At 38.1% G+C, this 16,619-nt stretch overlaps 1 protein-coding gene across 2 annotated transcripts; it reads left to right on the forward strand.

Annotated features, from left to right (window-relative positions):
- The first annotated feature begins 422 nt into the window (after positions 1–422).
- Positions 423–16,413, forward strand: LOC122561597 (vesicle transport protein GOT1B). Of its 2 annotated transcripts, XM_043713448.2 has the most exons (6): positions 423–534; positions 4,177–4,268; positions 6,129–6,307; positions 8,581–8,662; positions 13,863–13,894; positions 15,558–16,413. In XM_043713448.2, exons 1-5 carry the CDS (start codon positions 510–512, stop codon positions 13,875–13,877), a joined length of 393 nt encoding a protein of 130 aa, XP_043569383.1. In that variant the 5' UTR covers positions 423–509; the 3' UTR covers positions 13,878–13,894; positions 15,558–16,413. The 2 variants fall into 2 exon arrangements, with proteins under 2 accessions (XP_043569383.1, XP_043569382.1); XM_043713447.2 differs by lacking the exon at positions 13,863–13,894.
- The last annotated feature ends 206 nt before the right edge of the window (positions 16,414–16,619 follow it).

Raw genomic sequence — 16,619 nt, forward strand, 5'->3', positions numbered from 1 at the left:
ACATCACGCATCCGTTCCTGAGGCACGGCGCAGAGCCAATAGAAACGCGCGGTCCATCCCCCGACACTCAAATGGCATCCCGACTGTCTCCCAATCAAAGACAACAATTGGCCAACCTCACGTGGCTCCTTCTCCAATCAGAGGCGGTCCTCCCCTGTCAATCCCAAGACGAAACGATGTCAATCATGCACCCTCTTCCCCCGTTCCACCTCGAGAATCGAAGCGTCATTGAAGAGGCGGGGCCTGTCTTGTAGTTCGGGCTAGCCCCGCCCAAAAGGATTGTGCACTCCCGTCAGTCACATCCCGACCCCACCCCTTGAGGGGCGGGGAAGACCTTTGTCAATCATAGATGGTCGTCAATGTTGCCCCGCCCCCGGAAGCGACGTCACCTCGGTTTCTAGGGGGCGTTGTTTTTGTGCGGGGGGCGGGTCACTGAGGTGCGTCGCTTCCGGCAGACGTGGCGGCCGATGTGGGTCTGGAGAAGCCGATGAGAATCAGCCGCCGTCAACATGATTTCCCTCACGGACTCGCAGAGTAAGTGACCCTGCCCGGGGCCTCGGCAGGTCGGAGCCGCCGTGGGCCCGAGCTGTAAGTGGAGGAGAGGCCGGTCACCCCGGGTATCCTTTGGCGGATCCCCCCCGGTGCCTGCGGCCTGGGGCCCAGCCCGGCTCCAGGAAACAGCTGCGCGCCCCAAGCATCCAGCTCGGTGCCGGGCACTGTGATGGCCTTGTTAAAGCAGGAGGCTGTCCCCGTGTGAGCACTGGGGGGGCTACTCCTAGGAGAGCTCTGGATTTTCCAGTGACTGCCCTTTCCTACTGTGGTCACTACTGAAAGAAATCCAACTCCATAGCGGGGTTTCATAAATGATTCCATGTGACGGCCACGTCTGGTGTTCACATCGGTCAGTGCCAGTACATTGCAGATCGCCTGGGGAAACCTCTGCTGCTCTCCTTTTGAGTTAATTATTGTCAATGTCCTGATGTACACCGGGCTGGGGAAAACAAATACCAGTAAAAACCTACTCGTGGGAATCTTAATATCAAATCTGTCGTGTTACTGTTTTATTGGATTTCTGATTTTTAAAAAAAAAGTTATTCCTTTGAGTCATATAATGTGAGAAGATGCATTGCATTGAGACTTTATGCTTTTCAAAAATTACTTGAATGGGCAGTTGCAATAGATTGTTAAATTGCTTGATTAATGCATGGTTTTTAGCAAAATATATTGCTTTAAAATAAGTTTCAGGTATAATTGCAATGCAATAAAACTACTACTAATAATGGTTAGTCTACAGACTGTTACAGAATGGTATAGTGGCTCAGTTGTTAGTGCTGCTGCCTCTTAACACCAGGGATCTGGGTTCCACCTTTGGGCAACAGTCTTCATGATGTTTGCGTGTTCTCCCTGTGTCTGAGAGTTTCTGTTGGGTGCTCTACTTTCCTTTTGCAGTCCAAAGTGTGCAAGTTAGGTGGATTGGCCATGTTATGTATAGTCAGAGATATGCAGCATGGAAACAGACCATTCAGTCCAACTTGTCCATGCTGACCAGGTATCCTATGTAAATCTAGTCCTGTTTACCAGCATTTGGCCCATATCTCTCTCAACCCCTTCTATTCATATACCTATCCAGATGGCCTTTTAAATGTAATTGTAGCAGCTTCCACCACTTCCTCTGGCAGCTCATTCCACACGTGTGAAAATGTTGCCCCTCAGGTCCCTTTTTTATATCTTTCACCTTAAACCCATGCCTTCTAGTTTTGGGAAAAGGCCAAAAGTCTGATAGTGTTCAGGGCTGTGCAGGTTAGTACATTAGCCATGGGAATGCAGGTTTACAGGGATAGGGTAAGGGAACGGATCTGGGTGGGATACTCTTCAAAGGATTGGTGTGGATTTGTTGGCCTGAATGGCCTAGTTCCGTACTTTAAGGATTCTATTCTATTCCAAAACTAATCCTACCTGGAAGATGAAAACTCTGGAAATGACAAAAAAAACTTGCATTTATAAAGCACCTTTTGCCACCTAGGACATCCCAAAATGCTTCACTGTCAGCTTATTTCTTTTCTAAAATGTTGTTGTGATATAGAATACTTAAAACATGCAGCATTCTGTCTACCCTGAAGTAATGTTTTATAACAGTGTGCTATATATTTCCTTAAGGACTATGGAAATTCAACATAATACATTGTACTTTGTTTAATCAAGTTTAACACCAGACTAGGATTGCATCTTCTTAAATTCAAAGTCTGAATAGTTTTAGATGCCATCTGGAAGAATTAACAAATCTCTTAGTATAATTATGCTAAGTGTCAGATTAGAGCTGAAGTTATATGAACACTTGGACATGGTTCATCTGAAAACACTTAACTTTGAGAAATTGACCATCTATCTCAAGCCTTGCACCCATGATGGTTGAAATAATCTAATCGGGAAGTAAAAATATCCTCTTGGAGGTTACCTACCAAAAATATATGCAAGTCTTAGAATTGCAGTATTCTTTTACTGCTTTGCTTCAAATTTCCTCTAATTTTTCAGTTGCAATAAAAAAGTAAACAAAATATGTTATTGTACTTGAAAACTGTCATGGACAGTGCCCAATCATGGCCTTTGATGCATGTCAAAGTTGCTGGATAGTTTAATGAAGCTTTTGGTCCTCTGTAATTTTCATTCTGACTAGAAGCTTCTTTTTGTGGATATAAATGTTTGGCTACGTGATGTGAAAATGGTAATATAACTTGAGCCTTCATCTCACACTGAGTGTAATATGTTAAGGGATGTGACAGTCTTGCCAGCTGGCATTTCAAACTGTTTGGTGTGTACTGAGGATAAAGAAAATACTTCTCTATGCAAAAAAAAGTATATCTTAATTGTTTTGCAAATGTTACTTTTATTGTAGTATTACCAGAAAAAAACCCTCTTAGTGCAGAATTTGATTTACCTGCCTTGTGGGCTGACAATATTGTCAGTGTGTAATGAAATTCTTCATGTTTATGGCACGTTATCCATTAAATTACGCTCACCTACTTCAATGTTACTGCTATTTCTAAATATGTGACCTGGGTTTCTCTGCTTATCTATACCATTCACTTGGGGAAGTTGCCAAGAAGATGCTCTATGTTTTAATTTGAATGAGGTCTGCCTGATCAATGTTTTGGCAAATTGAGTGACATGTGGCCAATATTGAGTGTTACTGCCAACACATTATGTTAAGGTTGAGAAATGTTCAGATGCTTTGGTAGAGATGGGCTTGATTTTTTTGTTGTTGTTTGAGATGCAAGTAAACATTTATTGCCTGCCTCTAGTTTTCCTTTCAGAAGGTGGCAATGAGCTGTCTTGAATAGCTGCAGTTTGTCTGGTAAATTCACTCCCACAGTATGTTTAGGGATTTTTGAGCCAGTGACAAGTCAGGAAAGTGAATGGCCAGGAAGGAAACACTGTGTTATTGTTCTTTGTGCCTGCTGCCTATCTTGTTCTAGGTGATTTGCTGTCATAGTTCTTCAGTTGCCTACATCTAGGCAACTTTGATTCACCCATCAAATAGTTGGCTGCATTGTTGTATGAGGGTGGGAAGGGTTTGGGAAATCACCAGGTGAGTTACATGCTGCAGAGTACCCAGCCTGTAACCTCCTTGTTCATTGGTGTATTCACATGACTGGTCAAAGGTGATTTCCCCCAAGATATTGATGGTCTCAGATTTAACAGTAGCAATGTCTTGGACAATTACGTGGTGGTTAGATTCTCTCTCTTTCTTTTTTTTTTAAATCAGAAATTGCAACCCATAGGATACATTGTCAAATGTCATTATCACTGAATAGTGAAGCTTGAAGGTGTCCCTATCTTGTGTGTGGGTTTAGCCTCATTAAATGTCATCTAAAAGAGTTGCATAAAACTTTTATAACCATACATTACAACAGTGATGACAGTTCAAAACTACTTCATTGGATGTCCTCGGATTATGAAAGATATTCCACACTCAAGTCATCTTCTGATTTTTTTGTTACATTTTAGAGCTTGAGGTAAGAATTAAATTGCACATTTTATTTTGGAAATTTGGTAGTTACATAATGTATATTTCAAAGGTTAGCAATATATACCATATTATTCTCTTATGTTAGTATTTGTCTCTCAGTTCAGGTGGTGGAATCTGATTGTAACAAATCTGTACTCTTTGTTTTGCAGAAATTGGAATGGGATTAACAGGCTTTGGTGTGTTTTTCCTGTTCTTTGGTATGATTCTCTTCTTTGACAAGGCACTTCTTGCGATAGGAAATGTAAGTTTAAATTAGCAAACTTCTATGCTTCTCTAAAGTCTCATTTATCCCTGCCTTGACAACCTAATTATTTTGATGTGTAGACATAGCTTACTATTCAGATGATAAGCATTTTACATCTTTTAAAATAAAGTGGACCATTTTTTATTAGTGCTCATGTCTGTTGCTTGTTCGTTCTTCTTTTATGATGGCTGATAGATGGCAGGAAAGCCATTGCGAGAGTTTCAATTCCTGTCTTTATAAATGCATAAGCTAATTATATGGAGGAACACAAGGACAGGAACATAATGGGGGGGAAAAAGTGTTATGGGCTGCTGCTTAACCAATGTTGTTATTAGGCAAGTATAGAACCTTGACAGTGAAGCTGACGCTTTCCACTAGAATGTAATGAGTTGCTTGTGTGTTGTCTTGAAACATTACTTGTAATGTCCCCCACTCCTGCCACCACCTGTATTTCATAGCCTATGTTACATGATCCCTGTTCTTTTGGCTTGCTCTTAGGCTGTGCATCAAGACAAGTTTTGTGCAGAATAAGTGGGAAGGAGAAAATATAGTTGGAACTGCTGGATATATTTTTCAGTGCACGTAATACAATAAGTTTAAGGAGCCACTAATTCATTGAAATCCTGCTGACAGTGCTCTAAGTGATGCCTGTCTTGTAAATGTTCAACTAAACCTTTTGAAAACCAGGGAATTACAGAACAGTGAGCTCTACATCACTGGTGGGGAAAATATTGGAGAAAATAGTGAAGATGAAAATTAATCTCCACTTGGAGAGGCAAGGTTTAATCAGATATAGGCTTTGTCAGAGGAGGGCAAGCGTGAGGACTGTAGATGCTGGAAACCAGCGTTTAGATCAGAGTGGTGCTGGAAAAGCACAGCAGTTAGGCAGCATTCGAGAAGCAGGAAAATCGACTGCAGGAATAGAGCCTGATGGAGGGCTTTTGCCCGAAATGTCGATTTTCCTGCTTCTCAAATGCTGCCTGACCTGCTGTGCTTTTCCAGCACCACTCTGATGTAAACTTTGTCAGAGGGAGGTTATATCTAACAACAAAATTGAATTTTCTGAGGTGACCAAATGTATAGATGAGGGTAGTGCTGTTGCAATAGTTTATATGGATTTCAGCAAAGCTTTTGACAAGTTCTCAGACGAGAAACTGATTCAGAAGGTAAAGGACATGGGATCCTGGGTGACTTGGGAAATTGGATCCAAAATTGGTTTAGTGGTGGTAGGTTGTTTGTACAACCAGAGGATAGTATCCCATGTTATACCACAGGGATCATTGCTGGATCCCTTTATTATTTATGATATATACAAATAATATGGATGAGAATGTCGGGGAGAGGGTGATGAGTAAGTTTGCTGATGACACGAAGATTTGCCAGGTGATTGATAGTGAGGGAGAAGGTCTTGGCTAACAGCAACATGTGAAAGGATTGGTCAGATGGGCAGATCAGTGGCAGATGGAATCTAACATTGATAAGTGTGAAATGATGCAGTTTGGAGGAAGTAACGAGGCAATGGAATAGTCTTCAGAATTATATGATCTAAGATATTTGCCCATAAGCTTTCCTTTAGAAGTTTTAAAATAGTCTAGTTGCTAAGAAATCTTCAAGTATGCTTAAGTTGCAGAACATTCATCTAATATCCTATTTAACATTGCAAGAATGGTTATGCTTAGGGTAAATATATATTCCACTTGATAGAACTTGCAGTTGGTAAGAAATAGACATTAGGTCGATTCAGAATACAAATTTAGAACATGGGTTTCTAAGCTGCATATAAGGTATTACACATGTCCGGTTTTTTAGTTACTTCAGATCAGTCCTTTAAGCAACCTTATTCTTTCTTTCTTCCAGATTTTATTTGTGGCAGGCTTGTCTTTTGTAATCGGCTTAGAAAGGACTTTCAGGTTCTTCTTCCAGAAACACAAAATGAAAGCTACAGGCTTCTTTCTGGGTGGTATTTTCGTTGTGCTGATTGGCTGGCCAGTAATAGGCATGGTTCTTGAAATTTATGGATTCTTCCTTTTATTCAGGTAAGGGAAATGTGAACTCTTACTGAGTTTATTCACCATGTGACTGTCCATGAAACTGTGTTCTCATGTTATAAATAGTTATTTTATTTTGAATAATTTAATATTTAAAAAAATCTTCTAGTTCCAACAATAATTGGCTGAACATTTAAAAGACTGGAAATTATTATTTGAAGACTTGGGAGTTTAGAATTCTTTGTTCAATTTAAATGATGTTGTTCAGCCAGGACTCCAATGCTAACCGCTTCTGTTTTGTTGCTTAACAATAACTGTTATCTGGTCTTAATATCTTTAAAACAACCAATGTATTTTTTTCAGATGTGTTCTTTCATAGGTTCTGGATATTGCTGAATGAGTCAGCATTATTTACCCATCTTTCATTGTCCTTGCGAAAGTGTTGGTGAACTGCTATCTTTGAAAGTCTTATGAGGAAAGGCTGAGAGACTTGAACCTGTTCTCATTGGAAAGAAGAAGGCTATGAGGGGATTTGATAGAGACATACAAGATGATCAGAGGATTAGATAGGGTAGACAGTGAAAGTCTTTTTCCTAGGATGATGACGTCAGCGTGTACGAGGGGGCATAAGGACAAATTAGTAGATTTAAGACAGATGTCCGAGGCAAGTTCTTTATGCAGAGTGATAAGGGCGTGGAATGCCCTACCTGCTAACATAGTCAACTCAGCCACATTAGGGAGATTTAATCAATCCTTAGATAAGCACATGGATGATTTTGGGATAGTGTAGGGTGACGAGCTGAAAATAGTTCACAGGTCAGTGCAACATTGAGGGCCTAAGGGCCTGTTCTGCACTGTACTGTTCTATGTTCTAACCACAGGAATCCTTGAGAAGTAGGTACGTACAGTGCTGTTAGGAAGTTAGTTCCAGCATTTTGACCCAGCGACAGAAAGAATAACAGTATATTTCCAAGTCAGTATGGTGTGTTGCTTGGACAGGAACTTGCAGTTGATGTCCCCATGCATCTGCTTACCTTGCTGTTTAGATTTAGAAAGTGCTGGTAAAAGAGCATTTGTGAATTTCTGGAGTGCTTTTAAATATCACACTCTGTTGCCACTGTGTGTTGACTGTAGATGGAGTGAATTATTGAAGGTGATGGATGAAGCGCCAATCAATTGGGATGTTTTTTCAAGCTTCCTGAGTGTTGTTAGAACTACACTCCTCCAACAAGTGTGAAGTAATCTATCACACCCGTGACATATCCCTTGTAGATGGTGGACAGACTTTGGGGAGTCAGGCAGTGAGTTATTTGCTGCAGGATTCCCAGCATCTGACCTACTCTTTTGTCCATAGTATTTATATGGATTGTTAAGTTCTATTAATTGTCAATAATAGCCTCTAAGATGTTGATTTAACTCATGGTAAGGCCATTGAATGTCATGGGAGGTGGCTAGATTCTTTGGAAATGGGCATTGCCTGACAATTGTGTGGTGTGAATATTACTTAGCATATATCAGCCCAAGCCTGGGTATTGTCTAAATCTTGTTGCACATGGAGATAGATGGCTTAAGTATCTGAGAAGTTGTGACTTACGCTAAGTGTTGTGCAGTCATCAATAAACATCCCCATTTCTGAACTTTTGATGGAGGGAAGGTAATTGTAATAGCTGACGATAGTTGGGCCTAGGATTCAAACTTGAGAAACCACTATTATCCTGGGACGGAGATGATTAAGTTTCAACAGCTGCGAGCATTACCTTTTGTGCAAGGTATGACTTCAGACAAAGTAGAGTCTTCCCCTGATTCCTGATAACTCAAATTGTCCTTGATATCATGCGCAGTCAAATGGTGCCTTGAAGTCAAGGGTAGTCATTCTCATTTCACCCATGGAGTTTAGCTTTTTGTCCATGTTTGGACCAAACCTGTACTGAGATCAGGAACTGAGTGGCCCTGGTGCAACCCAAACTGTGTATCAGTGTATAGGTTATTGCTAAGAAAGTGCTGTTTAATTGTACTTAACACCTTCTTCCATCACTTTGCAAATTTAGACTGATGAGGCAGTGATTGGCCAGATTGGAGTTATCCTGTCATCGGCATACAGGATGTACATGGGAAACTTTCTGCATTGCTGAATAATTGCTAATGTTACAAATGTACTGGAACAGCTTGGTTAGTGGCACACCTAATTCTGGAGCACAGACCTTCAGCACAATTACTACTATATTGTCAGGGCCCATTTCCTTGGCAGCATCTTTTTTTTCCCTTAATACCCAAAGTTACATTTTCTAAAATTCTGTTTCTTTCCCTTTTTTCTCTGCTAGGGGTTTCTTCCCAGTGGTGGTTGGCTTTATTAGACGAGTGCCTATATTAGGCTCTATTCTGAATTTACCTGGAATAAGTTCTGTAAGTATTTGTGGTATTCAGTGCATGTTAAACTACAATCGTATCACTTTAAAGACGTTTTTGTTAAAATTCAGAACTCTTAGTGGTGTGTTTAACAGATGGCTGTTCCAAAGACTACAGTCAGTAACTGCCGATGAATTACACAACCTATTGCTTAGTGAAACCATATGAAGTGGACTCTGAACTGCAAGGCAATAACTTAAAACAAACATAAATTAAATAAATATTATGTTATATTATTAAATATGTATAAAGTTGGAATTTACGAAGGATTTTAGTATATTCTAAGATTGGGATCTAAGATGTAAAAGTGCGTTGGTACATTTGAAAATAAGAGTCAGGGAAAGATGGCCCACAAGCTTATCCCATACTGTGATAGAGCAATCAATATCTTCACCATCAAACTCCTCCGTCAACAGTCATATCATTACTACAATAACAAACAAGAGATTTATTTTTTTAAAAACACAAATGAAATGGGAACTATGTTGAGGAAATTATTGTTATATACCTTTCATCTACAACAAAAATCTCTGAGTGCATTTTGACATGAGTCTATTGACTCATGTCTACCCTTTGAAAGTCAAATGTATCACCCTCCATAAGAGGGACTGAAAACTTGCCCAAAAAGAATTATTAAAGATTTAGCATGAACAAGGTCTTAAAATGAAAATATAGTGCTGTATTTTTTTTTCTTTCAGTCAACCTAGTAATGCATCTACATGTTTCACTTGCTTTTGTTGGGAAGTGGCATACATCAATATGTCCTTCTAAAGGTATCCCAGATAAAGCTAGTTCTTTTGATGTGAGGTATCAAAGATTTAGGACCGATGTAGCAAAAGGTTTTGAGGTTTGCAAAGTGTTGTCAATATGTGAAACAGAGACGTCTAAATAGAGTAGTGGATGTGAAATTCCTTGCAATAGTTTGAGAAAAATTTCACCCTCCAGAAACCCCTGTGGTCAAGTATTCTGTTTCACACAAAGAATGGTAACATAGCTGAGTTACTGAGAACTACCCATCCATAAAACTACATTATAACTTAGTTGTATCTTTGAAGGCTGTGGTGTTTTTTCCCATCTGGTATGGTTAAGTATTGTTGTCATCAATTGAATCTTTTACCTTAACTATGGCATCAAAAGCATTGATAATTCTCAAGTAAATTTTGTGTATAAGTGGTTAATGGTGAAAGCAATTAAGAGAATGAGTATTTTAATATTTGTGGTTTTTCAGTAGGAATCTCTTCAGTTTGAGAGAATTAAGTAGGTTTCATTTTTGAGTTATGTGAAATTAGATTATAGCTAGTATTGACCTGTTTGTTCCAGTGTTAATTGACCTTCAAGCTCTATAATGGTGTTAGTAGGAGATAGAATTGTCATTTGAGGAAGCTGCTACAACCTTTTGAAAGAAATTGTTTTCCATAGGTGGTAGATGAGCTGAACTTTCTGATGTAAGTTGAATTGCACAATTGTGATTAAAAATGGAGGTTCCACAGCTGTCATCTATTTATCAAGAAAACTAGTATGTGACTTCGCTGCAGAATTTCAAGTAGTCCTCTTAATCTCTGGTATTTGGCAACAAACAGGTGGATTTGGTATTACTGCTGTGGAAACGTTTAAAGTTGATTCTGCATGAATGCTTGAAGAGATAGCACTTTAAACTTGTGGGTCCAGATCATCTTTGTATTTTTGCTTTTGGCAATGCAATTATGTAATTTATAATAGAATTACATAATATACCCTATCCAAAGAATTACCTAAATAACTCTGAGCTACAAGTTAGTTAGAATTGACACAATGAGCCACTGTTTTTGGCAGTATTTATTTTGATATGCTGGTAACCTCTATAAAAGATTTGAGCATCCATTACATCATTGATCTGAGTAGCTAGTCTTATTATTTTAGATACGGGATTGAAGAATTTATGGCTGCAAATTCATATTGAAGAGTTTTCCGATTTACAAAATGAATTGTTCTAATGGAATATTGCTTTTCCATGTCTGTAAGTGCGTTTGATTCTTATCAGTAAATATTAAGGAACACAAGTCCATATCAGTCCTTCAAACGAAGAATTACATACACCCTGGTAATGTCTAAAAGTGAAAAATGCCCAAAAATTGAAATATTTCTTATGCATCGCTAGTACCTGGCTTTGTGTGTTGTGCATCAGCTAGTACTTATCATTAAGCTGATTATTTAGTTGTGCACAGAGTTCTGTATTAACTATTACTTGGATGATTGTCATATTTTCAGGCACGTTAAGGATAAGATACATTAACTAAAATACAACTTCATTTTATTCTCTTTAAAGTGTAGTGGGCCCTCTCCGACTAATAGGAGTGCCCATAGACTCTAATTCGAGAGTAGGTCTTGTTTGCTTCTACAACTCTGTTCAACACATGTGCCATGTAATGGCAGAAAGTTGGGCAAATTCACAAGAACAGAGAGACTGCCTGGACAGTGACTGCACAATGACGAATTATTGAAAAAGCAAATTTTAAAGCGTGCCATTACTCCAAATCAGCATCAGGGATGGGACAGGGGGAGATATTTGAATGAAATCGAAGATCAACTTCAGTTCAACAATAAGGAAGACATGCCAAAGCTAGGTAATGATGATTCATTTATGTTTAATATGCCTTAGGATTGACGTGCAAAAAGACAGAAGCAATGAAATTATTATGCATTCTGAGCAGTTCACTTTGAAAGGAATTAGTGTTTTCATTCTTTACTATGCATTAGAGATCACAAGTTAATTTGATAAGTCAAGAAATCCCTCAGAACTTTGACCTGCGTTCATCCTCGGGTTCAGCGGTTCCCGTTTGAATGTCATTGCTGTGCATCATCTAGTGCCCAGAGACGGATTAAAATATGAATCAAAGCAGAGATCCCATAGTGAATCAATTCCCAGTGGTTTTGAGGTGAAATTCAGAATGTAACTAGATGATTGATGGGGAAAATACAAATGAAACATTAGTGTCGTCAACGGAGTACTGAGAGTGCACCTTTTTGGAGCAGAGTAGAAAGTGCTTTTGGTCTGCATCTTGCCCATGTCATTCATGACTTTACCGTACAAAACAAAACTTGCACTTTCTTCTACTGGGGATTGTTACTTCCCTGACCAAAGAGAAGTATTTTGTTAAACTAATAGCATTAGAGCAGATTTTCTGTGTTTCTCCCACAATAATTACACCATTCTTTAATAATTGAGTAAACTTTGTAGTAGGCCTTTGCTTGTGGGTTTTCCTCCTGAATTTTCCAGCTCATCTGATTTTCATGTTCTGTGTACATGTTTAATTATATGTATTTAAGCCATCCTGAGGTTGTATCTTGTGTGAATTACTTATGTTTTATTTTCTTCTGTGCAAAATACAAATACAGTTTACAGGAGAGAAATGTGCCAGAATGTGTTTACGTAATTAAGCCATCAAAACTTTTGAATAATTAGTGTGTTTAATGGAAGTACATGTCTAAAAATGCAAATACAAGGTGCAACAACAAAATTTCAAGTTGGTCAGCTTCAATAAAAACAGCATAGAGTCATAGAGATGTCCAGCATGGAAACAGACCCTTTACTGCAACTCATCAATGTGAACCGGATACCCTAAATTAATCTAGTCCTTTTTGGCATATATCTCGCTCAAACCTTCCTAAATACATACCCATCCAGATACCTTTTAAATGTTGTAATTGTACCAGCCTCCTCCTCTCAACTCATTCCATACATGCGCCAACCTCTTCGTGAAAATGTTGTCCCTTTGCTCCCTTTTAAATCTTCCACCCCTCACCTTAATCTCTGTCCCCTACCTTCCCATTTGGTTCTGAAGGATTCCTGCCCAAAATATAAGCTGCCTTTTCCCTCCAGAGGCTTTTGTATGTCCACTGTTCCCAGCATTGCTTGTAATCATTTTTTGGGAAATAGAATTAGATTTTATTGTCACGTGTGCTCAAGTACAGGGATGCAAAAGTGTACAGTGCACAATGTCACCATTCCTGGCACCATCTTAGGCACAGAGGTACTTAGGTAGGAAATCTTAGGTACATCTGCCATGGTTTTACTGTGGAAGTTCAGCTATTTATTGGCAGACTGGTGCATTTGAGAAAACTTCTACTTGATTTTAAAAGATGTTTTGATATTGTAACAAATTATAATTTGGTTTATTTGATAGCACTGTTGCTTTGTGCCAGAAGTTGTGTATTTAAATACCATAACATGAATATCTAACCCATTTGAAAACAATGTTGTATTAAGTGAATGTTGAATTAGAATTACCAAATATCTGAAGATAATTAAAGTAGGATTGTATCTTTTATTGTAGCATATTTAAAGATATATGATGCTGTTTGTAATCTAACCAATATTTCAGTCTCAATCAAAAATACCAGAAATGGATAATTGATCGTTCATCTTATTTCCAGTATCTTGCTGTGTGTGATTGACTGCTGAATTTGACAACAGAACAGCAACACTGACCATACTTCAAATATAATTTGTTGTTTTGTGAAGTGTTTTAGAATGTGGTGAAGCTGTGAACTTTTACGCAGTTGCTAATCTTTTCCTTGTACTGCAGTGTTCTCATCTGCCTTTATGATATTCAGCATTCTGCATTTTAATAACTTTCCATTCATACAAATGAGGGGAAAATGAGTTGTGAATGATCACCAAGTGGAAATACAGTAACCAGCTCTGCATTATGATAGTCAAATACTGCAGTAGGTTGAAATGATATTGTTTAAAATCGAAGAATTAGTCATTGCAAAAAACATTTTTTAAATAAGAGTGACCTTTCTAATTGGAGTAATCCAAACCACACAGCCATTGACTGATCAGTAACATATTGACCTTATCAGAATTTCTGCTATGTAGTCAGACAAAGTGTCTTACACTGAAATCCAATTTATATTGACTTGATTGTGTTCTACCATTGCGTGGTAATCCACATTATCTTCCCTACACTTTGTAAAAAGCCCTTCTAAGATGATAGTTTCTGGAGGTCCACATTTAAAATCTCAAACTCTCAGTTCACAGCTCCTTTTTATGTTTAAACCATCCACTGCTATGCATTCTGTTAATTTTTGCCTTTTGTTGAAATGAACCTGCAAGAAAATGTGTTTACATAATCAAGCCATCTAACACTTTGAATAATGAATTTACTGGTGCTATGCGACTTGTTAATAATTGTTCCGTTAAATATCTTTAAAGCTGACGATATCATAAAGGAGGCTGAGCATGAAGTACGTATCTTGTTATATTTTCATAATGGTCTTGTTTGCGTAACCTGGAGGAAAGACTGCTACCTATACCAGTATAGTTTAGCTTTCTTTTTAAGCAGTGATATGTTGTAATCTTAAAAAATGTAGGCAAGATAAGAAGTGGTACATGGAGCAATGACCTAGGTCCTATGCCACTAGTTGGAACTGTCTCACAAAGGGTAGTTTATAACAGAATTGCAAAGATGCTTTGCCTGCAGTCTGCCATCTATTGAAATTAATAATAGAAAATAGCCATTGGCACACCCACAATTTTCCAACAAGCTACGTGCTGGATTAACCCCTCCGAGCCCCAGAAAAAGCAGAGACTGCTCAGAAATTTAGGTCCTGGTTCATGGATATTTGAGGTGAAAATACCAACACCTTGATTTTTCATTGGACTGGATGATATATCCCATGTACTCTTCTTTGGGATTTGTTTCTGAAATAGTTTTTTTTAAATCCAGTTGTCAGAGCTGGTCTCAAAGTCTTTACTGTTTCTAACTGAAATGAATTTGCTTTCCCCAATCTATGCCCGGTTTCCGCTGTGATAACAGTATTGGAGTACTTTAGCTTTTAGATTTTAGTGCTGAAGGGTTAGTAACAAGTTTAAATACCAATGAAGTTCATTTTTAATGGTTAGTGCAAGTATTAGTACCACTGCCAGTTTCTTCTAATAAGCAATTCATCACTTAACCTATTAATTTGAAATGTATGGGCTGAGATGCTTGAACGAAGTATCCTTGAGCCATGCATCTATCTTGATCCGGAAAATAGGCTCGGAACCTTAGGGATGTTGTTTACTGTAAACTGTTGGGAATTGCACTGTAATTCCCCTTTCTATCTTCCCCTACTATAGGTTAGATCTAAAAGCTTACTGTGCAGAAAATATTGAGTCAAGGTCTGTCCTGTTCCTCTAATCAAACTTGTGACAGTCTCTTTATCTTCGATGCTGTTACATTGGATTATGGATTTTTGTGCTTTTACATTTGAATTTAAAATCTGAAGACTAACTACTTGAAAGCAATTGAGAAAAATTGGTGGGGATTCATCAAAGAATTCAACTAGCTTCTACTTTTGTAAGATTTATTATCATGTGGGACGTTAAGTACAATTCAGTAAAGGAGAAGACCAATGTTTACAAAGTGAAAGATACTAACCATAGAGATGAATTGCTTGAGGGGTGTACTATGGCTGTCTAAGATATTAAGAATAAGAATAATAGAATAGCATGAAAACAAAAGGGAACCAACTGGAAATAATCAGGTCAGGCAGCATCGATGGATAGAAGAACAGAATTAACATGTCAGATTAATCTGACATATATTGAAAATGCAGGAAAGTGAAATCAGTCACTCCTTCAAAACTTTTAAATTACTTAATATTAACAGTTCAAATAAGGCTCAAGGATATGTTTTGGATTTAAACCTGCTATTGAGATCATTACATGCGAAGAGAGCTCCCATTTGGAAAGTGAGTTAATTGTATTCATTTGATATTAGGCAGTGCAACAATGAGAGCTTTGGATATGCATTTTAATTGTCACTGATTTAAGCCAACTGTCAAAAAGTCTTTGAATATTAAACCAAATGAATTTTCAGCTCTTGGTTGTATTTTAGCTAATTACAGTTTCCTTTTGTTTTTGCAGTTTGTAGATAAAGTTGGCGAGAGCAACAGCATGGTATAACAGAGACTGGATGGACAACTGCTACAGAAACATACTGTATAATATATTTATAAGGTTTACCTAAGGAAAACATTTCTAAATTTATATTTTACTGAGTTACCTGTGTCGGAACAAATAAAACTTGATAACATTCTTTGTACCAAAATATTTTGTCAGAGAGGAAAGGTGGTCATGGCATTGAATTCTACTCTCTCTCAACCTTTCCTCCCCTCCCAGTTGTTCTGAATGACTTTTCACGTGGAATGCTTGGCGCCACAGCCTCCAGCAGAGAGGGCATGGTCAGCTGGACTGTGGACTGAACCACTACCACCATCAATGCTGCTCATTGATCAGCAGGGAAGAAGTGAGCCTTAAACTTGCTGAGTTGGACTGGATAAGACCAACTGAAAAGAAATGTCTTTATTTAAATCTTGTTTGACAATGGCAAGCAATTTTTGAAATATTAGAAGGACTCTGACTCACCTGGCCATTCTTTTTGGTTTCTCTGTCAAGTAATACAACACTTGAGCGGGCAGACCTTATCCTGTTTATCACTTAAAGATACACGTGTGGCTGATCTTGATCTTTTAGATAAAAGTAAACAGTTTTCATTCCCAATTGTCTTATCCTCATTTGTCTGTCTCTCTCTGTTATGTTTGATCACTTCGCTGTCTTTTGTGTTATACTTATATCTTTTTATGTGAAAGATCAGGTTAATGATGAGTTTTTATCTTTTGAGACTGCCTCACTTGGCAGGGATTTTGTGCAAACTAACATGTCTGATGTATTATGTACCTTTAGCAGATGGTGATTACAGTTATTAAAGCAGATTTTTTTTTAAGAAAGTGTCTTTTCAAACATGAGCATTTTTCTTGGTGTTAAACTAATGTAAATAAATGTTTGAAGCAAATTATTATCACTTTTTTTTTTATCAAAATGTTCCCTTAATATGACTTCACTTGTGACTGTGAGTTGCTAAAACTGAATATCAGTATGTTTTGCTTATTTATGTAGATTTGTGTAAGCCCTGTACTTATCTGCCAA

The sequence above is a fragment of the Chiloscyllium plagiosum genome, unplaced genomic scaffold, assembly GCF_037043375.1.
Source record: "Chiloscyllium plagiosum isolate Xiang-an unplaced genomic scaffold, Cpla_swu_hap1 HiC_scaffold_23, whole genome shotgun sequence".
NCBI lineage: Eukaryota > Metazoa > Chordata > Chondrichthyes > Orectolobiformes > Hemiscylliidae > Chiloscyllium > Chiloscyllium plagiosum.